At 40.7% G+C, this 16,066-nt stretch overlaps 1 protein-coding gene across 1 annotated transcript; it reads right to left on the minus strand.

Moving 5' to 3' along the window:
• Positions 1–1,629: 1,629 nt before the first annotated feature.
• SNRPC (small nuclear ribonucleoprotein polypeptide C) lies at positions 1,630–15,226 on the minus strand. The gene is made up of 6 exons (XM_039241868.1): positions 15,120–15,226; positions 14,737–14,779; positions 8,301–8,409; positions 6,636–6,725; positions 4,994–5,098; positions 1,630–1,993 (listed from the first exon to the last, which is right to left on the minus strand). Exons 1-6 carry the CDS (start codon positions 15,125–15,127, stop codon positions 1,869–1,871), a joined length of 480 nt encoding a protein of 159 aa, XP_039097799.1. The 5' UTR covers positions 15,128–15,226; the 3' UTR covers positions 1,630–1,868.
• Positions 15,227–16,066: the final 840 nt, after the last annotated feature.

Genomic DNA, 16,066 nt, shown 5'->3' on the forward strand with positions numbered 1-16,066 from the left:
AATCTTTATTTTAAAAAAATCAGCTAGGTTGTAACTTCTGGTTTAGGGCACCCTCTGCCAGAAAATCACTATAACAATAACCTCAGATGGCAAAGATCATTTTATTATTGTTTTTAATGTTTACTTATTTTTGAGAGACAGAGAGAGTCACAGCATGAGCAAGGGAGGAGCGGAGAGAGGGAGACACAGAATTCCAGGCAGGCTCCAGGCTGAGTTGTCAGCACAGAGCACAACATGGGGCTTGAACCTATGAACCAGGAGATCATGACCTGAGCTGAAGTTGGACACTTAACCAACTGAGCCACCCACGTGCCCCTGTTGTGTCTTTAAGTAAAGATTCAAATTCCAAAAGATACAGAAAGGTGACAAGCCTTTCTCATTCATCCCGGTCCCCCAGCCACCCATTTACTCTTCACTGGCAACGAGGATTACCAGTTGTGTATATGTCCTTCCAGAGATCCTTTATGCACAAACAGGTACATATACATACTTCAAGTACGAATAGCAGTGAATAATACATTCTCAACAAATCAAGGTTCAAAACAATGTGGATGTTGGAGATCTTTCCCCACAGAGAGCTTCTTTATTGTTTTAACGTGCCTAGTATATGCCATTTTATAGATGTATCATACTTGATAAATCAGGCCCCTTCGATGGACATGTATGTTATTTCCAGTCTTCTGCTACAATGCACAGTCTTTTTTTTTTTTATCTTAAAAAAAAATTTTTTTTTTTAATGTTTTATTTTATTTCTAGGAGAGAGAGAGAGACAGCGTGAGCAGGGGAGGGTCAGAGAGAGAGGGAGGCACAGACTCCGAAACAGGCTCCAGGCTCCAGGCTCCAAGCTGGCAGTCAGCACAGAGCCCGACGCGGGGCTCGAACCCACAAACCGCGAGACCATGACCTAAGCGAAAGTCGGACGCTCAACCGACTAAGCCACTCAGGCGCCCCATACAATGCACAGTCTTGTAGTCAAAGGTACTGTAATTCTGACAGATCCTGCTAAACTGCCCTCCCCAAAGACTGTAGCAGTTTTTATTCCCCTTTGCAACGTGAAATAGCAGTTCGGATTTTACACCGAGCTGAATATGAACAGTGCCAATGGCTTACTTTCTAGATGTTTCTTTGATATAACAAATGACATTCTGAAGACAATTTCTGTACCATGGAAATCTGCATAATTTTACCATTGCTAGTAGAAAGTTTTCTGATACTGAAACCTATGAAAAAGAGGAACTAAGAGAAAGGAGAAGCTGAGGTTAAGGCCATTCTTGCCATCTTTAGCTGACATGCATACACTGAAAAGTCTTTTTCCCTACTTCAGCATAAAAGACTTAGAACTTTCCACTTACCACACCAAATGTTCACGTGAAAAAGTAACCAAATGTGCTGTTTATTATTTTAATCAACAAAAAGCTCCACCAATGTTAGATTTACCAAGTCTTGTACATAAGAGCTTTACTAAATAAAGGCAAGATGTCCAAAGGGACTAACTCGATAACTAAGGAAAAACAAAATGCCATGCAGAGGGCATGCTGAAGAGAGAATGAGCTAGAGAAATACAACTGGAATACTTCATCTCTTTTATGACACACAAAGAATACAGGGGGGAGAAAAAAGGGAACACAGTTTTAACTAAAACAGTTGACAACTTTATTTTCACATTTCACAATACAAATGAAAATTGCTCTTTTTGTTGTTTGTTTGTCCCACTACTCCCTCGCAAAAACTATCCTCTGTTTGATAGGAAGGGGGAGCAAGTCTTCCTTGTCATGCCGTTAGAAAACACCCAGAGTCACAGCACCATGATCTCCTGGTGAAGCAGAACGAGTGATATAAAATGGATACAAAGAGGCCCCTGTCTCTCCTTATCTGTCCGGTCGAGTCATTCCCGGTCGAGTGGGCACCATCATGGGACGGGCAGGAGGTCTCATCATCGGGGGCCCAGGCATCATCGGCATGTGGCCTCCCATAGGCGGCCGCATTCCAGGAGCTGCAGGACAAAACAAAGAAAAGGAAAAAAGAGAGTCAGAAAACTACTACTTATAGAGAGCTTAATGGGACTTCAACGAAAGACAAAAAGTAGCCCCCTGCAAAATGCTAGAAAAAAGACACACTTGCCAGAAGAAATGCAACAAATTTATCACCTCTGTAAATTACTTAGACATTCTCAAACAAAGAACAAAGGTCAACACAAGAACCATATGGGCATCATGATCTAATCATAGTAAGGGGGAGCTATTAATAGAGTGCTTTCCAGAAACCACCAGGGACACTAGTTCCCTAAACTGACCTTTTCTCACTCGGGGAAATTCACAACTAAGTCACATGTTACCCAGTGAGCTCTCTTCATCAGTTCTATCCACCATATAACCAGGAGCTATTTCCATGAATGGCAGAGAGGACAATCTTAACACTAAGCGTTTGTTCGGAGTTGTAGGAAAGGTGAGCAGGAGGCCCATGCTCAGAACCTGTTAGTAACCATACTTAGCTCAAGTCAAGAAAAATAGGCAATAACATGATTTATGACAATTAGCGCACATATACAAATCTAATTTTTCTAATGCATTTTAGAAACTGTCAAAGAATTTTTTGAAGTGTCCTATCAATACACCAGACAAATAAATGAGCCAGGGAAGGGAGGGCAGAAGAGACGGGGGTTGGGGAAGAACACTGGCAGCTTCACAGAATTGCTAATATTCTACTTCCTTGGCCGAACGGTGGGTTCACGGGTATTCATTTTATCATTATGCCTCATAATTTTCATGTTATAGATCTTCTCTTTAACTATCAAATTTTACCTAATTACTTTTTAAACCATTTTGATTAAAGGTCTGCCACAGTTCAAGAGAAAACTGCATTTAGAACCGAATACAGCCTTACCACAAAAAGTAAACACAAGGATATGCAAAGACACAAAATTCAACAGGTACAAATGTTAAGATCAATTTCAAAAGGAATGGAAAATGATACTAAGTTTCTAAGTATCTTATTAAAAACTCTACCATAACATAATCTAAATTCAGCATTTCCTAGAAGAAACTCAGCTAGACCAAAGACTGAAAACCAGGCAGCTGAAAACTTGTTTACTTTGGTCTCCACAGTACATTTAATTTTAATCAGTTGCCAACACTGGCAATTATTAAGTCTAATTACTAGTAAGTCTGGATACCTTTCATCAACCTTTTATTATGGAAATATTCAAACATACACAAGAATAGAAAGAGTATAATGAACATCCATGTACCCATCATCCAGCTTCAATAATTACTCACCCATGGCCAACGTTCTATGTTATGTCAACCAATTCTTATCCCTGCCCACCCCCAACTAGTTAAGCATCTTAATTAAATCCCGTATTATGATTTTATCCTGGCTGAAAACAACAACAAAATACTCGGGAGAACTGGCAACACTAAGCCTGCATTCTCAAATGTCAACTGCAGGCCGAAGCTAGTTCTAGAAGGCTTCTTTTTTTTTTTTTTTTTCTAGAAGCCTTCTTTAGGTGTGTCATGCATTTCCAGTCCACCACATTCCTAAACCCTCTAGGATTTGAATTTGTGACCTTGATTTAAGAATGTAAAAGAAGGGATGCCTGGGTGGCTCAGGTCATGACCTCAGGGTAATGAGCCAGAGCTCCACGCTGGGCAAGGAGCCTGCTTAAGATTCTCTCCCCATCTTCCTCTGCCTCTCCTCCACGTGCCAAGTGCACACGGGCTCTCACTCTCAAAAAAAAAAGAATGCACAAAAAGCCATCTAAATCACTTTGTTTGGGCTTCAAAACCCAGTAAGGCAGGAACTCTTACCTATACTCTCCTCCTAACCCTCTAAATGATACCCGTAGCAAGCACATTGAATGCTTCTAGCTAGGAAGCTACTCTAACTAAAACCTCTGCACCTTGTCTACCTTGTCTTACCAGTCGAGTTGTAGACTTATGTCCGTTGTATTTATTCTTATTATAGAATTTAACTTCTGCAAGTCAATAAAAATGAGCATTTTATTTTTTTATTTATTTCTAGCAGAGAGAGAGAGACAGCGTGAGCAGGGGAGGGTCAGACAGAGAGGGAGACACAGACTCTGAAATAGGCTCCAGGCTCTGAGCTGACAGTCATCACAGAGCCTGACGCGGGGCTCGAACCCACGAACCACGAGATCATGACCTAAGCGAAAGTCGGACGCTTAACTGACTAAGCCACCCAGGCGCCCCAAAAATGAGCATTTAAAAAAGAACTGCTTCCGTGAAAACTATGTGGATACTTAGAAAAAGTAAATTATCCCAAAAAGTGCTCACAGATTTGATAGGTGAGAGGATCATAAAAGATTGTAGATTGCCTCACAAGGTTTCTATCCGTGAAAGAAATAGACACTAAAGTTGGTAAAGAATGCATTATGGGTATGGTTTACTGGTTTAGGCAAGAAATATATGGTGCTCCAATCAATCACTATGCTCGATTTCAAAGCAAAGGCCCTGACTAGTATCAGAAAAATCTGCATGTTAGTATATATTTATGTTTATGTTAAATTACAATGTTTGAGATGGGGTTTCCCCCTTTCCTGAATAAAAGACTAACTACAGGGCTGAGGCCTTTTTCATACACTAACCTGGCCTAGTTAACCAAAGATTGAGTCAGCAACAAGAGGCAGCAGTGCTCCAGATCAAAACTGAAAAAAGTAGCAGTATAAGTATTTACCTATCTTACCCCCTTGGGAAAAATTCAACTACCTTCCTCTTCATTATGGATGACCAAAAGTCAGGAGGAAGGCAAGGAAACAGGAGGGAGGGAGAAGGAAATAAAAAAGGCAGCCGTATCCTTTTAGTAGCACAAGGTCTTTGGATATCATCCAATCATACTGATAAAATTTTATCATTACAGATTCACCAAGTGTAATTTGTCGCAATACATTTAGACAACGTAGTAAGAATTCCACTTAAACAAAGCACTAAAACACAACACAATGGAGCATCCTAAAAGGAAAGAGATTCAAACTTACCAGGTCCCACTGGCATCATCCCAGGAGGAGGAGGGCCCATCATTGGCATCATGGGAGGGCCCCCCATGTGGGGTGCTGGCATCATACCAGGGCGAGGAGGACCCGCTGCAATAACAAATAGGGGCTGAGGTTAAGATATGCTTATATATTAACATTTCCTCTTCTATGAACCTAGTAGGGCTTATGGTCCAGCCCAAGTTCTGGAATAATAGACTTCTTACAATTTCTTTTATAACAGTAGATCCATAAAAATCAATATGCTACAAAACTTCAGTTACTTTATGACTGAAAAATAAGAACAAGACTGCCTAGACAGAAATACAAAATGAAGTCAGCACAGGTTTAAAAAATTCCAAAAGTTTAATTTTTTTTAAAGGGTATTACACCTTCTGTAGAGTTCCTGGCCAACTTAAGCCACAAGTACATAATTTCAGATCTGTTTTTTAAAAAAATTAAAATCTTTGGAGTGCCTGGGTGACTTAGTCAATTAAGCGTCCAACTTCAGTTCAGGTCATGATCTCACAGTTGGGGAGTTCGAGCCCCACATCAACACTCTGCTGTCAGCACAGAACCCATTTCATATCCTTTATATCCCTCTCTTTCTGCCCTCTTCTCTCTCAAATATAGACGTTAAAGAAACATTAAAATATATTTTAATATTTTATATTAAATATATATCATATATATATATAGCTGTTAAGATATATATCTTCTTTTAGCTAAAAAAAAGTCAAAATCTTTAAAAGATTCTTTGGAAATACACAGATGTGTATGCAGGGATATTCCTGACAGTACCATTTACAACATTTTGGAATAACTTAAGTGTCCAACAATTACAAAAAGGTGAGGTTAATTATGGCACATTCATATTATAGATTATTCCACTATTAAAAATAACAGAGTTGGGTGCCAACCAGCCAACATACAGAGTAAGACAGGTGACCTGAGAGCTGCTGTGACCAAGGCCTGACCAGGCCCAGGATGGTGGAAGCCCAAGAAAGGTTTGGTGGGCCATTAGTGGTCTACCTGCTTTAGTGTACAACTACAGACCACTTGTGTTCACATCCATGGTTACTTATAGGACCAATGTTAGGTTTCTGAATTCAATTTCAATTCTAAGCCCTTCCAGGAAAGCCATGGAACTTAAGGCCTAGTTATTCCCTTCTGTCATTTAGAAACAAAAAACCTTCTCAGAGAAGAGAGGCCTTTGATCCACCCCATTTTCAACTGTCCAATTCTTGGTTTTCCCAAGGTATATATATTTGTGTTACCTGGGTTAAAAATAGGAAGAAAGACTGAAGAGTTTATCCACTACACTTTAATCCATTTATTGCGTTCAGAGCAATAAATAATTGAATGTACTCATCAATATCTCTCCATATATTAACTCATCTAATCACAGGTACATTCTGACTTTTCCACTGAATTGTCTTGGCCCCACTTGGGATGTCATGAATACCATATCCTAGTAATAATGCAATCAGAAGGTAACTCCGAAGACATTTCAGAAATCATTCCACTGATGTTACTTTCTTTTACTATCTATTCATTCAACAAGCATTCAGAAGCCAACTATAAGATAATTCAACAAAATCAAAGGATAATCTGCCCCTCTTAACTGATAAAAACTTTGTGAACTTACGGAGACTGGGGGGAGGTGGAATCATGGCCCCTGCAGGAGGGGGAGCAGAGAATGGAGTAGGAGGAATCTTTCCTTGCTGAAATGCAGCGGCTTTGGAAAGAAAAAAACAACACACACCGAATAAGAACTCAATACCCCATTTACTAAACTAACCCTTTTCATTTTATTTCACAATGATTTCGCTCTAAAAATTATTCATTTAAGATCACTACATCACGGCCTCTACAGTTTCTACATCAACTGTGTTTACCAGCAGAAATTACAACCTGGCTTACTGCTTTGGGTTTCTTAACTTTTATTTAGTCAAAAATGCTATGGTCAAATTAACTATGAGAGCCTGGAGTGAAGACCTCCCATCTACCAGTGTCTTACCAAAGAGAAGCAATCAATCACCTTTAATCTGTAGATGTAGTTTATAACCAATTCAAACCATTCAGTTTTGTTTGAAAAATGTGTGAGGGATGCCTGGGTGGCTCAGGAGGTTAAGCATCTGACTCCTAGTTTTGGCTTAGGTCATGATCCCACAGTTTCATGAATTTAAGCCCCGCATCTGGCTCTGCACTGACAGCACAAAGCCTGCTTGGAATTCTCTGTCTCCACTGTCTCTGACCCTGCCCCACTTGCACTGTCTCTCTCAGAATGAATAATCAAACTTAAAAAACAAAAACAAAAACAAAAAACCCAAGTGTGATACCAAAGACCAGACTTTGCAAAACTTTTCATCATTATGGTTTACCAATTTTGAATGTACTGAGCTAAGAGATATGAATGAGAAACAACGATTTTAAAGAGCCCACTCTGAAGGACAGTATGATCTTAAAAAATGTCCAATAAAATAAACTTCTTTCTTTCTGACAATATGAGGCACAAATGAAAAGAAACTGAAGATCATTTCTATTAGGCTTTACAAAAAGTCACAAACAAATACTAAAACATATACTCATAGTTAACAATACTGGAATTAAAATTAAAAATACACTTGGTTGCCAGAGTGGCTCAGTTGGGTATGCATCCAACTCTTGATTTTGGCTCAGGTCATGATCCTATGGTTCATGAGATCAAACCCCATGTCAGGCTCCAGGCTCATCTTCTGTCAATGTCTTGAACTCAATCAGCCTAAACAAAAATGTCCCTAATTAAATAAAAAGAGTATGGCATGTCCAACAGAGGTCCAAAACATACCCAGACTACTGCGTCACATCAGCTTCCTTTTCGAGCAGGTGTCTTTGTCAGGACTACATGACTAAGAAACTCAAAGTCTCAAAGTCTCTCAAACTCTTTGAAGGTAATCATAAACCCACCCCTTGCCTTTTCCTATTATAAAACGAAAACAGTTCACTACAAAGGGGTTTCATTTGCTACAAAATCTGTACAAATTTGCTACAAAATCTGGTCCATGTCAACAAAGAAACATTAGGCAACTCATTCTTCTCTGCCCCACTTGCCAATGTTATCAATACCCGATTGCTCTAACCTCAATAATTAATATTAACGTGTTTCTAGATTCCCTGGGAAACTAAAGATCTTCTGATTCTGTCATTCAACACATCAGAATGCTCCTATTTATAATTCAGAATAAGTCGCTTCTGTGAAAAACAACAGAGAGACAGGGATGTGAAAGAATGGGACCATTCTACCGCATCAGAACAAGAGATCGAAACATACTTGTTTTGTCGATCAGGCTCTGGGCTTGCTCTTCCATCCATTTCTGATAGTAGTCTTTCACATTCTCTTTGTGTTTCCTACCACTGCAGTGTGTCTTTCTCACAGATGGCTGTAAAACAAAAAAGTCCGATCAGTCACAGAAACAAGTTGCCCAAACTCGAAATTTTATAAAGCCTTTCCTTTATAGAAAAGCCAGGCTACCTCAAGAGGCTTAAGCTGGGTGCTAAAGCATTACTTATAAATATTATCCAGTAATATACTGTGGTAATTTACTGTATTATCTAAAACAAAGGTCCACAATCTGTGGCCCTTAGGCCAGCCACGTGATTTTGTAAAACAAGTTAGTGAAACAGCCACATTCGTTTATGTACTATTTCTTTTGCCCACAAAGCAGAACTGAGTCACTGTGGGGGACAGGCTTAGGAATCCTGGGCTTATACCAATGGGTTAACAAGGCATAGAAAAATAAAAAGCCATAGCATGCTCTCACCTGCGTTTGGGTAAACATGATTGGCACCCCAAGAATAGGACGGTGCAAAGGCACCAAGAATAGGGGGGTGCAAACCCCAAGGTAGATAGGGATGGGCAAAGGCCCAAGGTAGGAATGGGTGCAAAGGCTCCCAATACGAAGGCATATGAGGTAAGCAAGATTAGGCAGGTAGGGCAAAAGTGCCTCCCAATTTAGTACTATAGCAGAGAAGCTGCTTTCACAGGAGAATAGGGCCAAGTAAGGCAAAACAAGTAAATTGGACTATAGACCAATACGCCGCAGACTAAGCAGCCCAGAGCAGAGATGGTTAAAAAAGAAAAGGTGTCTTCTGTTGGTGGGAATGTAAACTGGTACAGCCCCTCTGGAAAACAGTGTGGAGGTTCCTCAGGAAACTAACAATAGAACTCCCTTATGACCCAGCAATAGCACTGCTAGGAATTTACCCAAGGGATACAGAAATGCTGAGGCATAGGAGCACATGTACCCCAATGTTCATAGCAGCACTCTCCACAATAGCTAAAGCATGGAAAGAGCCTAAGTGTCCATCAACGGATGAATGGATCAAGAAGATGTGGTTTATCTATACCATGGAATACTACATGGCAATGAGAAACAATGAAATCTGGCCATGTGTAGCAACATGGATGGACCTTGAGGGTGTTATGCTGAGCGAAATAAGTCAGGCAGAGAAGGACAAATATCATATGTTTGCACGTATAGGAGGATTAGGAGGAACTTGACGGAGGAACAAGGGGGAGAAGAAGGGGGGAAATGGTGGGGGAAAGGGAGAGAGGCAAACCATGAGACTCTTGAATGCTGACAAAAACTGAGGACTGATGGATGTGGGGGGGAGGAGGGATGGGCAGGGAGGAGGACACTTGTGGGGATGAGCACTGAGTGTTATGTGGAAACTAATTTGACAATAAACTATTTGTAAAAAAAAAAAAAAAAAAAAAAAAAAAAAGAAAAAGAAAAGGTGTCTTATTAACCCTGAGGTTATTTCCCCTATCTTCTCCCCTAGGCTAGCTAAGACAAACAGACACGGCGTCTCCTATCTGCCATTAACTACCATCTGTCTGGCACCAGGATTTTGCTTTACATTAACCCAAACCCCAAACATTGTATATCTTCAAAAACCCCCTTTCCCTCATGCCTATAAGTTAATGTTCACAGTATCTTGCCTCTTTGTGCACGCCCATCATGTTTGTAAGCCTTCTGATCTTAACAAATATGGGGCAAGGACCCTTATTCAGGGCTCTTGTCTTTTCCCAGACATTAGCCATCTCTCTCTCTCCTATTTTTTAATCCTTGCTGAGACAAGAAAGAACTTTAGACCCAGAGTCTACAAGTCATCACAACAAAAACTATATGGTCCACGAACCTAAAATAATTACAATCTGGCACTTTAAGAAAAGTTTGCAAACTCCTGATCTAGAATATAATGTCGTTTTAATGTCCTTTCTTAGGTTATTCTATAGCAAAATAATATAGTTTATATATTTATTTATATATACTTAATATATAAGTACTTTAAATATATATAAATATATATTTATATATATATAATACTGTTCATAAGAATATTTTCTTGTTAATGACTATAAGTCTAGAATACAGGCTATGTGAATCACATACAGACTTTATCTCTAGCCCACTAATCCTTTTGTTCTTTAAGAGCTTTACCAAGGTAAAACTGATATAAGATAAACTCCACAGTTACAACCATTTGTTTAAGTTAACATTTATTGAACACTTACCACATACCAAACACCATGCTATCTACTTTATAAGCAGTGTCTCAATCATCATAATAATCACATGCTCATAGTACAATGGAATATTAATCAGAACCGATCACTGATATACACCATATGGACAAATCTCAAAAGCCTGCTCAGCAAAAAAAAAAAAAAGAAAAAAAAGGATACATGAGTATATACCATAAAATTTCACTCATCAAGTTTTAAAACCAGTAATACTGATCTTTCATAATAAAAATCGGATCAGTCGGGGGCCAAGGGTACAGGAGAATGACTGCCGAAAAACACAAAGGGATATTTCTGGGGTGATGGTTCTATTATCTCAATGTACACACCAAACTGTTAAGTATTTGCCGAGTCATCATGCTGTATACTTAAAATGTGTGCATTTAATCAAACAAAGTATAAGTCAATAAAACTGATTTAAAAAGCACAAGGTTGGGGGGCACCTGGGTGGCTCAGTTGATTAAGCGTTCAACTGCAGCTCAGGTCATGATCTCACGGGTCCATGGGTTTTAGCCCCGAATCAGTCTCTGTGCTGACAGCTCAGACCCTGGAGCTCAGAGCCTGAAGCCTGCTTCTGATTCTGTGTCTCCCTCTTTCTCTGCCCCTCTCCTGCTTGCATTCTGTCTATTTCTCTCAAAAATAAATAAACATTTAAAAAATTTTTTTTTAAATCACAAGTTTGGCGCAACTGGGTGGCTCAGTTGGTTAAGTGTCCAATTCTTGATTTCAGCTCAGCTCAAGATCTAACAGTTCATGGGGTCCAGCCCCGCATCAGGCTCCATGCTGACAGCATGGAGCCAGCTTGGGATTCTCTCTTGCCTTCTCTCTGCCCCTCCCCTGCTCATGCTCTCTCTCTCTCAAAATAAATAAATAAGTAAAATTTAAAAAAAGAATCACAAGGTTGTCATCTTCAATTTATGCTCAAAGACTTGTCTTAAAACACATAGCAAGTAAGCAGCAAACCAAGGCCTGGAGCCCAGATCTTACTCAGATGCTCCTCATTGCCGTCTAACCACCCCCTACTGACATATCCTCTCTTCACAAAATTGCTTCAGAAGCAGCAGATATGACCAATGTCACATAAACACAGACTGTCTTTTTTTTTCATTTATTGATTTTGAGAGAGAGAGAGAGCGTGCAAGCATGAACAGTGGAAGGGCAGAGGCTGAGGGAGAGAATCCTAAGCAGGATTCATGTCTTTTTAATATTCTAGGTGCAAAATGGGAAGTATGTACAAAGTACTTCAGCTACATGCCAAAACAGGAAGCTAAGTCAAAGGAAAGCAGGAATGCAACTGGTTCAAGTTGTTAAGTTTTACCTCTTGCCTCTTTGTTGGACATCATTTTTACGTGAAACAACAAATGAGAAACCAATTGGATATTCAAGACTTCTCAAAAATAAATAAATGAAGTGAGGCTGTCACTTCAAGGAAGCAATTGGTAGTATTTATTGCCAATAATAAAATTTGAGCTTTCAAACACAACTCAGAATTTTAGAAAACCTTATCTACTACCATGAGCTTGTCGGCTTCCCAGTACTTAGAAGCCATTTCTGGGGCTCCTGAGTGGTTCAGTCGGTTAAGCATCTGACTTTGGCTCAGGTCATGATCTCACGGCTCAGGATCTCAAGCCCCAGGTCAGGCTCTGTCCTGACAGCTCAGAGCCTGAAGCCTGCTTCATATTCTGTGTCTCCCTCTCCTCTCTCTCTGACCCTCCCCAGCTAGCACCCTGTCTCTATCTCAAGAATTAATGAACTTTAGGGGCGCCTGGGTGGCTCAGTCAGTTAAGTGTCTAACTTTGGCTCAGGTCATGGTCTCGCAGTTCACCAGTTTGAGCCTCACAGTGGGCTCTGTGCTGACAGCTCAGAGCCTGAAGCCTGCTTCAGATTCTGTGTCTCCCTCTGCCCCTCCCCCGCTTGTGCTCTGTGTCTCTCTCTCTCTCTCTCAGAAATACAATATTTAGAAAAAAAAAAAAAAGAATTTAAAGGAAAGCCATTTCTGATTAGACAGTGACATTAATGTGAATTTTTATAGTACATAATCAAATGTGTCAACACTTGGAAGATTTGTTTAACTGAGTGAATCAATATTCCAATATTCATTTTCCAAATGACCAGAGCATTTTACAAAATCCTGTCTGGTAAAAGATTCACTCAAAGTGCAAGACAGACCAATGAATTTAGATGTAGCAGAGTATGAAAAGTCTGATATGGTTTAAGATTCCACACTGCAACTAACCATGTGTTGAGTCTGGGTGCAGTAACAAAGTATTAGAGAATATCCACAATCACCTAAAAAGGCTAGTAAGGTACCCCTCCTTTTTTCACTCTTTATCCATGAGAGGCTGGTTTCTTCACATAATTCAACCAAAACATAGTGCAACAAATTTGATGCAGAAGAATCCAGTGGTCTGCCATTACGTCAGGCATTAAAGAGGTCTGTAAAAAGGTTAAAGCAATGCCATTCTGCACTTTTTTTTTTAATATAGTATTTTATTTATTTCTGAGAGAGAGAGAGAGACACAGTGTGAGCAGGGGAGGGTCAGAGAGAGAGGGAGACACAGAATCTGAAACAGGTTCCAGGCTCTGAGTTGGCTGTCAGCACAGAGCCCGACACAGGGCTCAAATCCATGAACCGCGAGATCATGACCTGAGCCGAACTCGGACGCTTAACCGACTGAGCCACCCAGGCGCCCCCATTCTGCATTTTTTTGAACATGGCCACTTTTAACTTTTTTTGTACTATTATTATTTTATAAGTAGGCTCCATGTCCAGCACGGAGCACAACGCAAGGCTTGAACTCACCACCCTGATTGATATCAAGGCCTGAGCTGGGATCAAGAGTCAGCTTAACTGACTTGAGCCACCCAGGAGCTCCCATTTTTCATTTTAAAAGATCATTTGTTTCACAAATAAAGTTTGTTATTGTTACTTTCAAATCAGTAAGTATTTTTAAAATTTTAAGTTTTAATTTCAAATACAGCAAATATTAATAGCTAAACCAATATAAGCCCTGTAACTATTTTTTTAAAAGAATTCTTTAAGAATTTTCTTTAAATTGGTATTTTGGGGCACCTGGGTGGCTCAGTGGGTTGGGTCCTGACCTCGGCTCAGTTCATGATCTCACGGTTCGTGGGTTCGAGCCCTACATCGGGGTTCTGTGCTGGCAGCTCAGAGCCTGGAGCCTGTTTCAGATTTTGTGTCTCCCTCTGTCTCTCTGCCCCTCCCACTCATGCTTTTTCTCCCTTATTCTCAAAAACAGACATTAAAATAATAATAATAAAGAAAAGAACTCAGTAATTTTCAAGAATATAAAAGGACCATGACACAAAAAAGTGTGAGACCTGCCGGCATAGAAACCCTAAGTATACACTGCCCAGGCTCTTTTTACAGCTCTGTACAACTTACTGGTTTAGTAACATCCCGTGGGTCATTTATCTATACTCTACCTCAGTTTCCTCCTCTGTAAAATGGAGATAATGCTAACTGTATAGGCTCATCATGAACATTAAACAACATGATACATGTAAAGCATCTGGAACACTGCCTGAAACACAGTAAATATTCAATCTTAGTCGTTATTATTTAAGCAGTTTTAATTAAATTGAAGTACAGTACTCAGTTTCAAATTTAGTCATTTCTTTCCAGTTTAATCAGTCAAATGTCTGAATGCCTTGTCAAAATCAAATATTTTGGTTTTTTTTAAATATTTATTTTTGAGAGAGAGTGCAAGCAGGGGAGGAACATTGAGAGAGAGAGACACAGAATCCGAAGCAGGCTCCAGGCTCTGAGCTGCTAGCACAGAGCCTATGAGGGGCTCGAACTAATGAACGGTGAGATCTTGACCTAAGCTGAAGTGAGAGGCTTAACCAACTGAGCCACCCAGGTGCCCCCACAATCAAATATTTGAACTCCAGGACACGTTCCTGGAATTTTTACTTGTCATGTAAGGTTTTTTCACCTTCATTATTTTAGGTCTCAACTCAAAACCCTAACTGCAGGAAGACCAATAATTTCAAATTACGAAACCAGTTACAATAAAGATGCAGGGAAAGAAAACCAGGTTATTTTTTCCAAGCAGAAGCACTTAGACCTCAACAGGATCAAAGCACAAATTTCTACCTGAAAAACCCAATTTGTTATCTACAAGGTGTTTTGAAACTGAAAAGAAACCCTACTTACGGAGTCATGGGTGAGGTATGTGTCGCAGTAGTCACAATAAAACCTGGAAAGGGGTGGAAGGATAGAGAAAAAGACGACAACCAGTTAACAGATGCCCATCCACCGAAATGCAGTCCAACTAAGATAAAATATAAAAAGACCTATGAGCGATGCCAAGACGTCAATCAAATCGACCTAACACAAACTAGGCTTTTTTTGTTGCCTTGCCCGGAGCCGACCTACACACATCGGGAGACAACAGTATCTAGAACTCTCGGACTCCCTCCCCCACACGCTCTCGCTTCCCGGGAAACTTCAAGAGCTAGAACCCGCTCTGCACTTCCCCACTGGGCCACAGTAGCGACTGGGACCGCGAACATCCCCAGATTCGGGCCCCGACTCACTTAGGCATGTTGCTCTGCAGGCCGTTGACCACTCCGTCCCGCGCGCCGCCCGGAAGTGACGTACACAACAAGCGCCGACGCCGTTAAACCGACGAGTCAAACGCGACTGCAGAAACCCCACCCGGTCATCCAATCCGCCCTCCGCGCTGCGCTGTGACCGCCTTACCCGCCGCGGCCGAGCGAGGGGCGGGGCTTCCCCTTTATCTCGTCACTTACATCTAGGCGGGAGGGGAGGTACGAAGGGTCCCCGCGAGGTTCAATCCACGCGCCTGTAATCCTGATTCTTGACGCTTCCCGGGAGCGTGATAGTCATTCTTGGGACGACTAAGTAATGCCTGCTCTGCGCCAGGCATTGCTATAAATGCTGGGAAGACGGCAGTGAACAAAACAGACAAATGTCCCTGCCCTCATGGAGTAAGGCACTAGGAGTTGGGGAAGACAAATAATAAAGTCAATACGTAGTAGGTTAGATGGAGTCGAGGAGTAGGGGTTGGGGAGTGACGCAGAGAAGGGAGAAGTTCAACTTTAAGACAGCTTGCTGAGAAGGTGACAACTGGAAAATAATAGGTTTCCTAAAGCAAAAAACTTGGGGCAAGCGATTTTACCTAGCGTCTCATTTTTAAGTCTCATTAACCCTAGATGATAGAATCCCCAGTTTCAAGTCCCATTTCCCGCTTCCTAGCCTTGCTGTTTCAAAAAGTTATTTAATCTTTCTGAGCCTCAGTTTCCTCAACTGAAAAATATGGGTAATAATTCTTACCTGTGGGGCTTAAGGAACAATTAACTGGGAAAATGCGTGTACGTGTTTAGGGCAATGTCTGTACATAATAATTCCTCCACATATGGCAGTTATCTTTACATAAGGGGATACTGGTAGAAGTACCTTGTCTACAGATCTAATCTGTTCTAGCAACAGGGCCAAACTTCCAACCTGGTCTATCAGACTC

The sequence above is a fragment of the Hyaena hyaena genome, unplaced genomic scaffold (assembly GCF_003009895.1).
Source record: "Hyaena hyaena isolate Hyena2069 unplaced genomic scaffold, ASM300989v1 scaffold_202, whole genome shotgun sequence".
In the NCBI taxonomy this organism is placed as follows: Eukaryota; Metazoa; Chordata; class Mammalia; order Carnivora; family Hyaenidae; genus Hyaena; species Hyaena hyaena.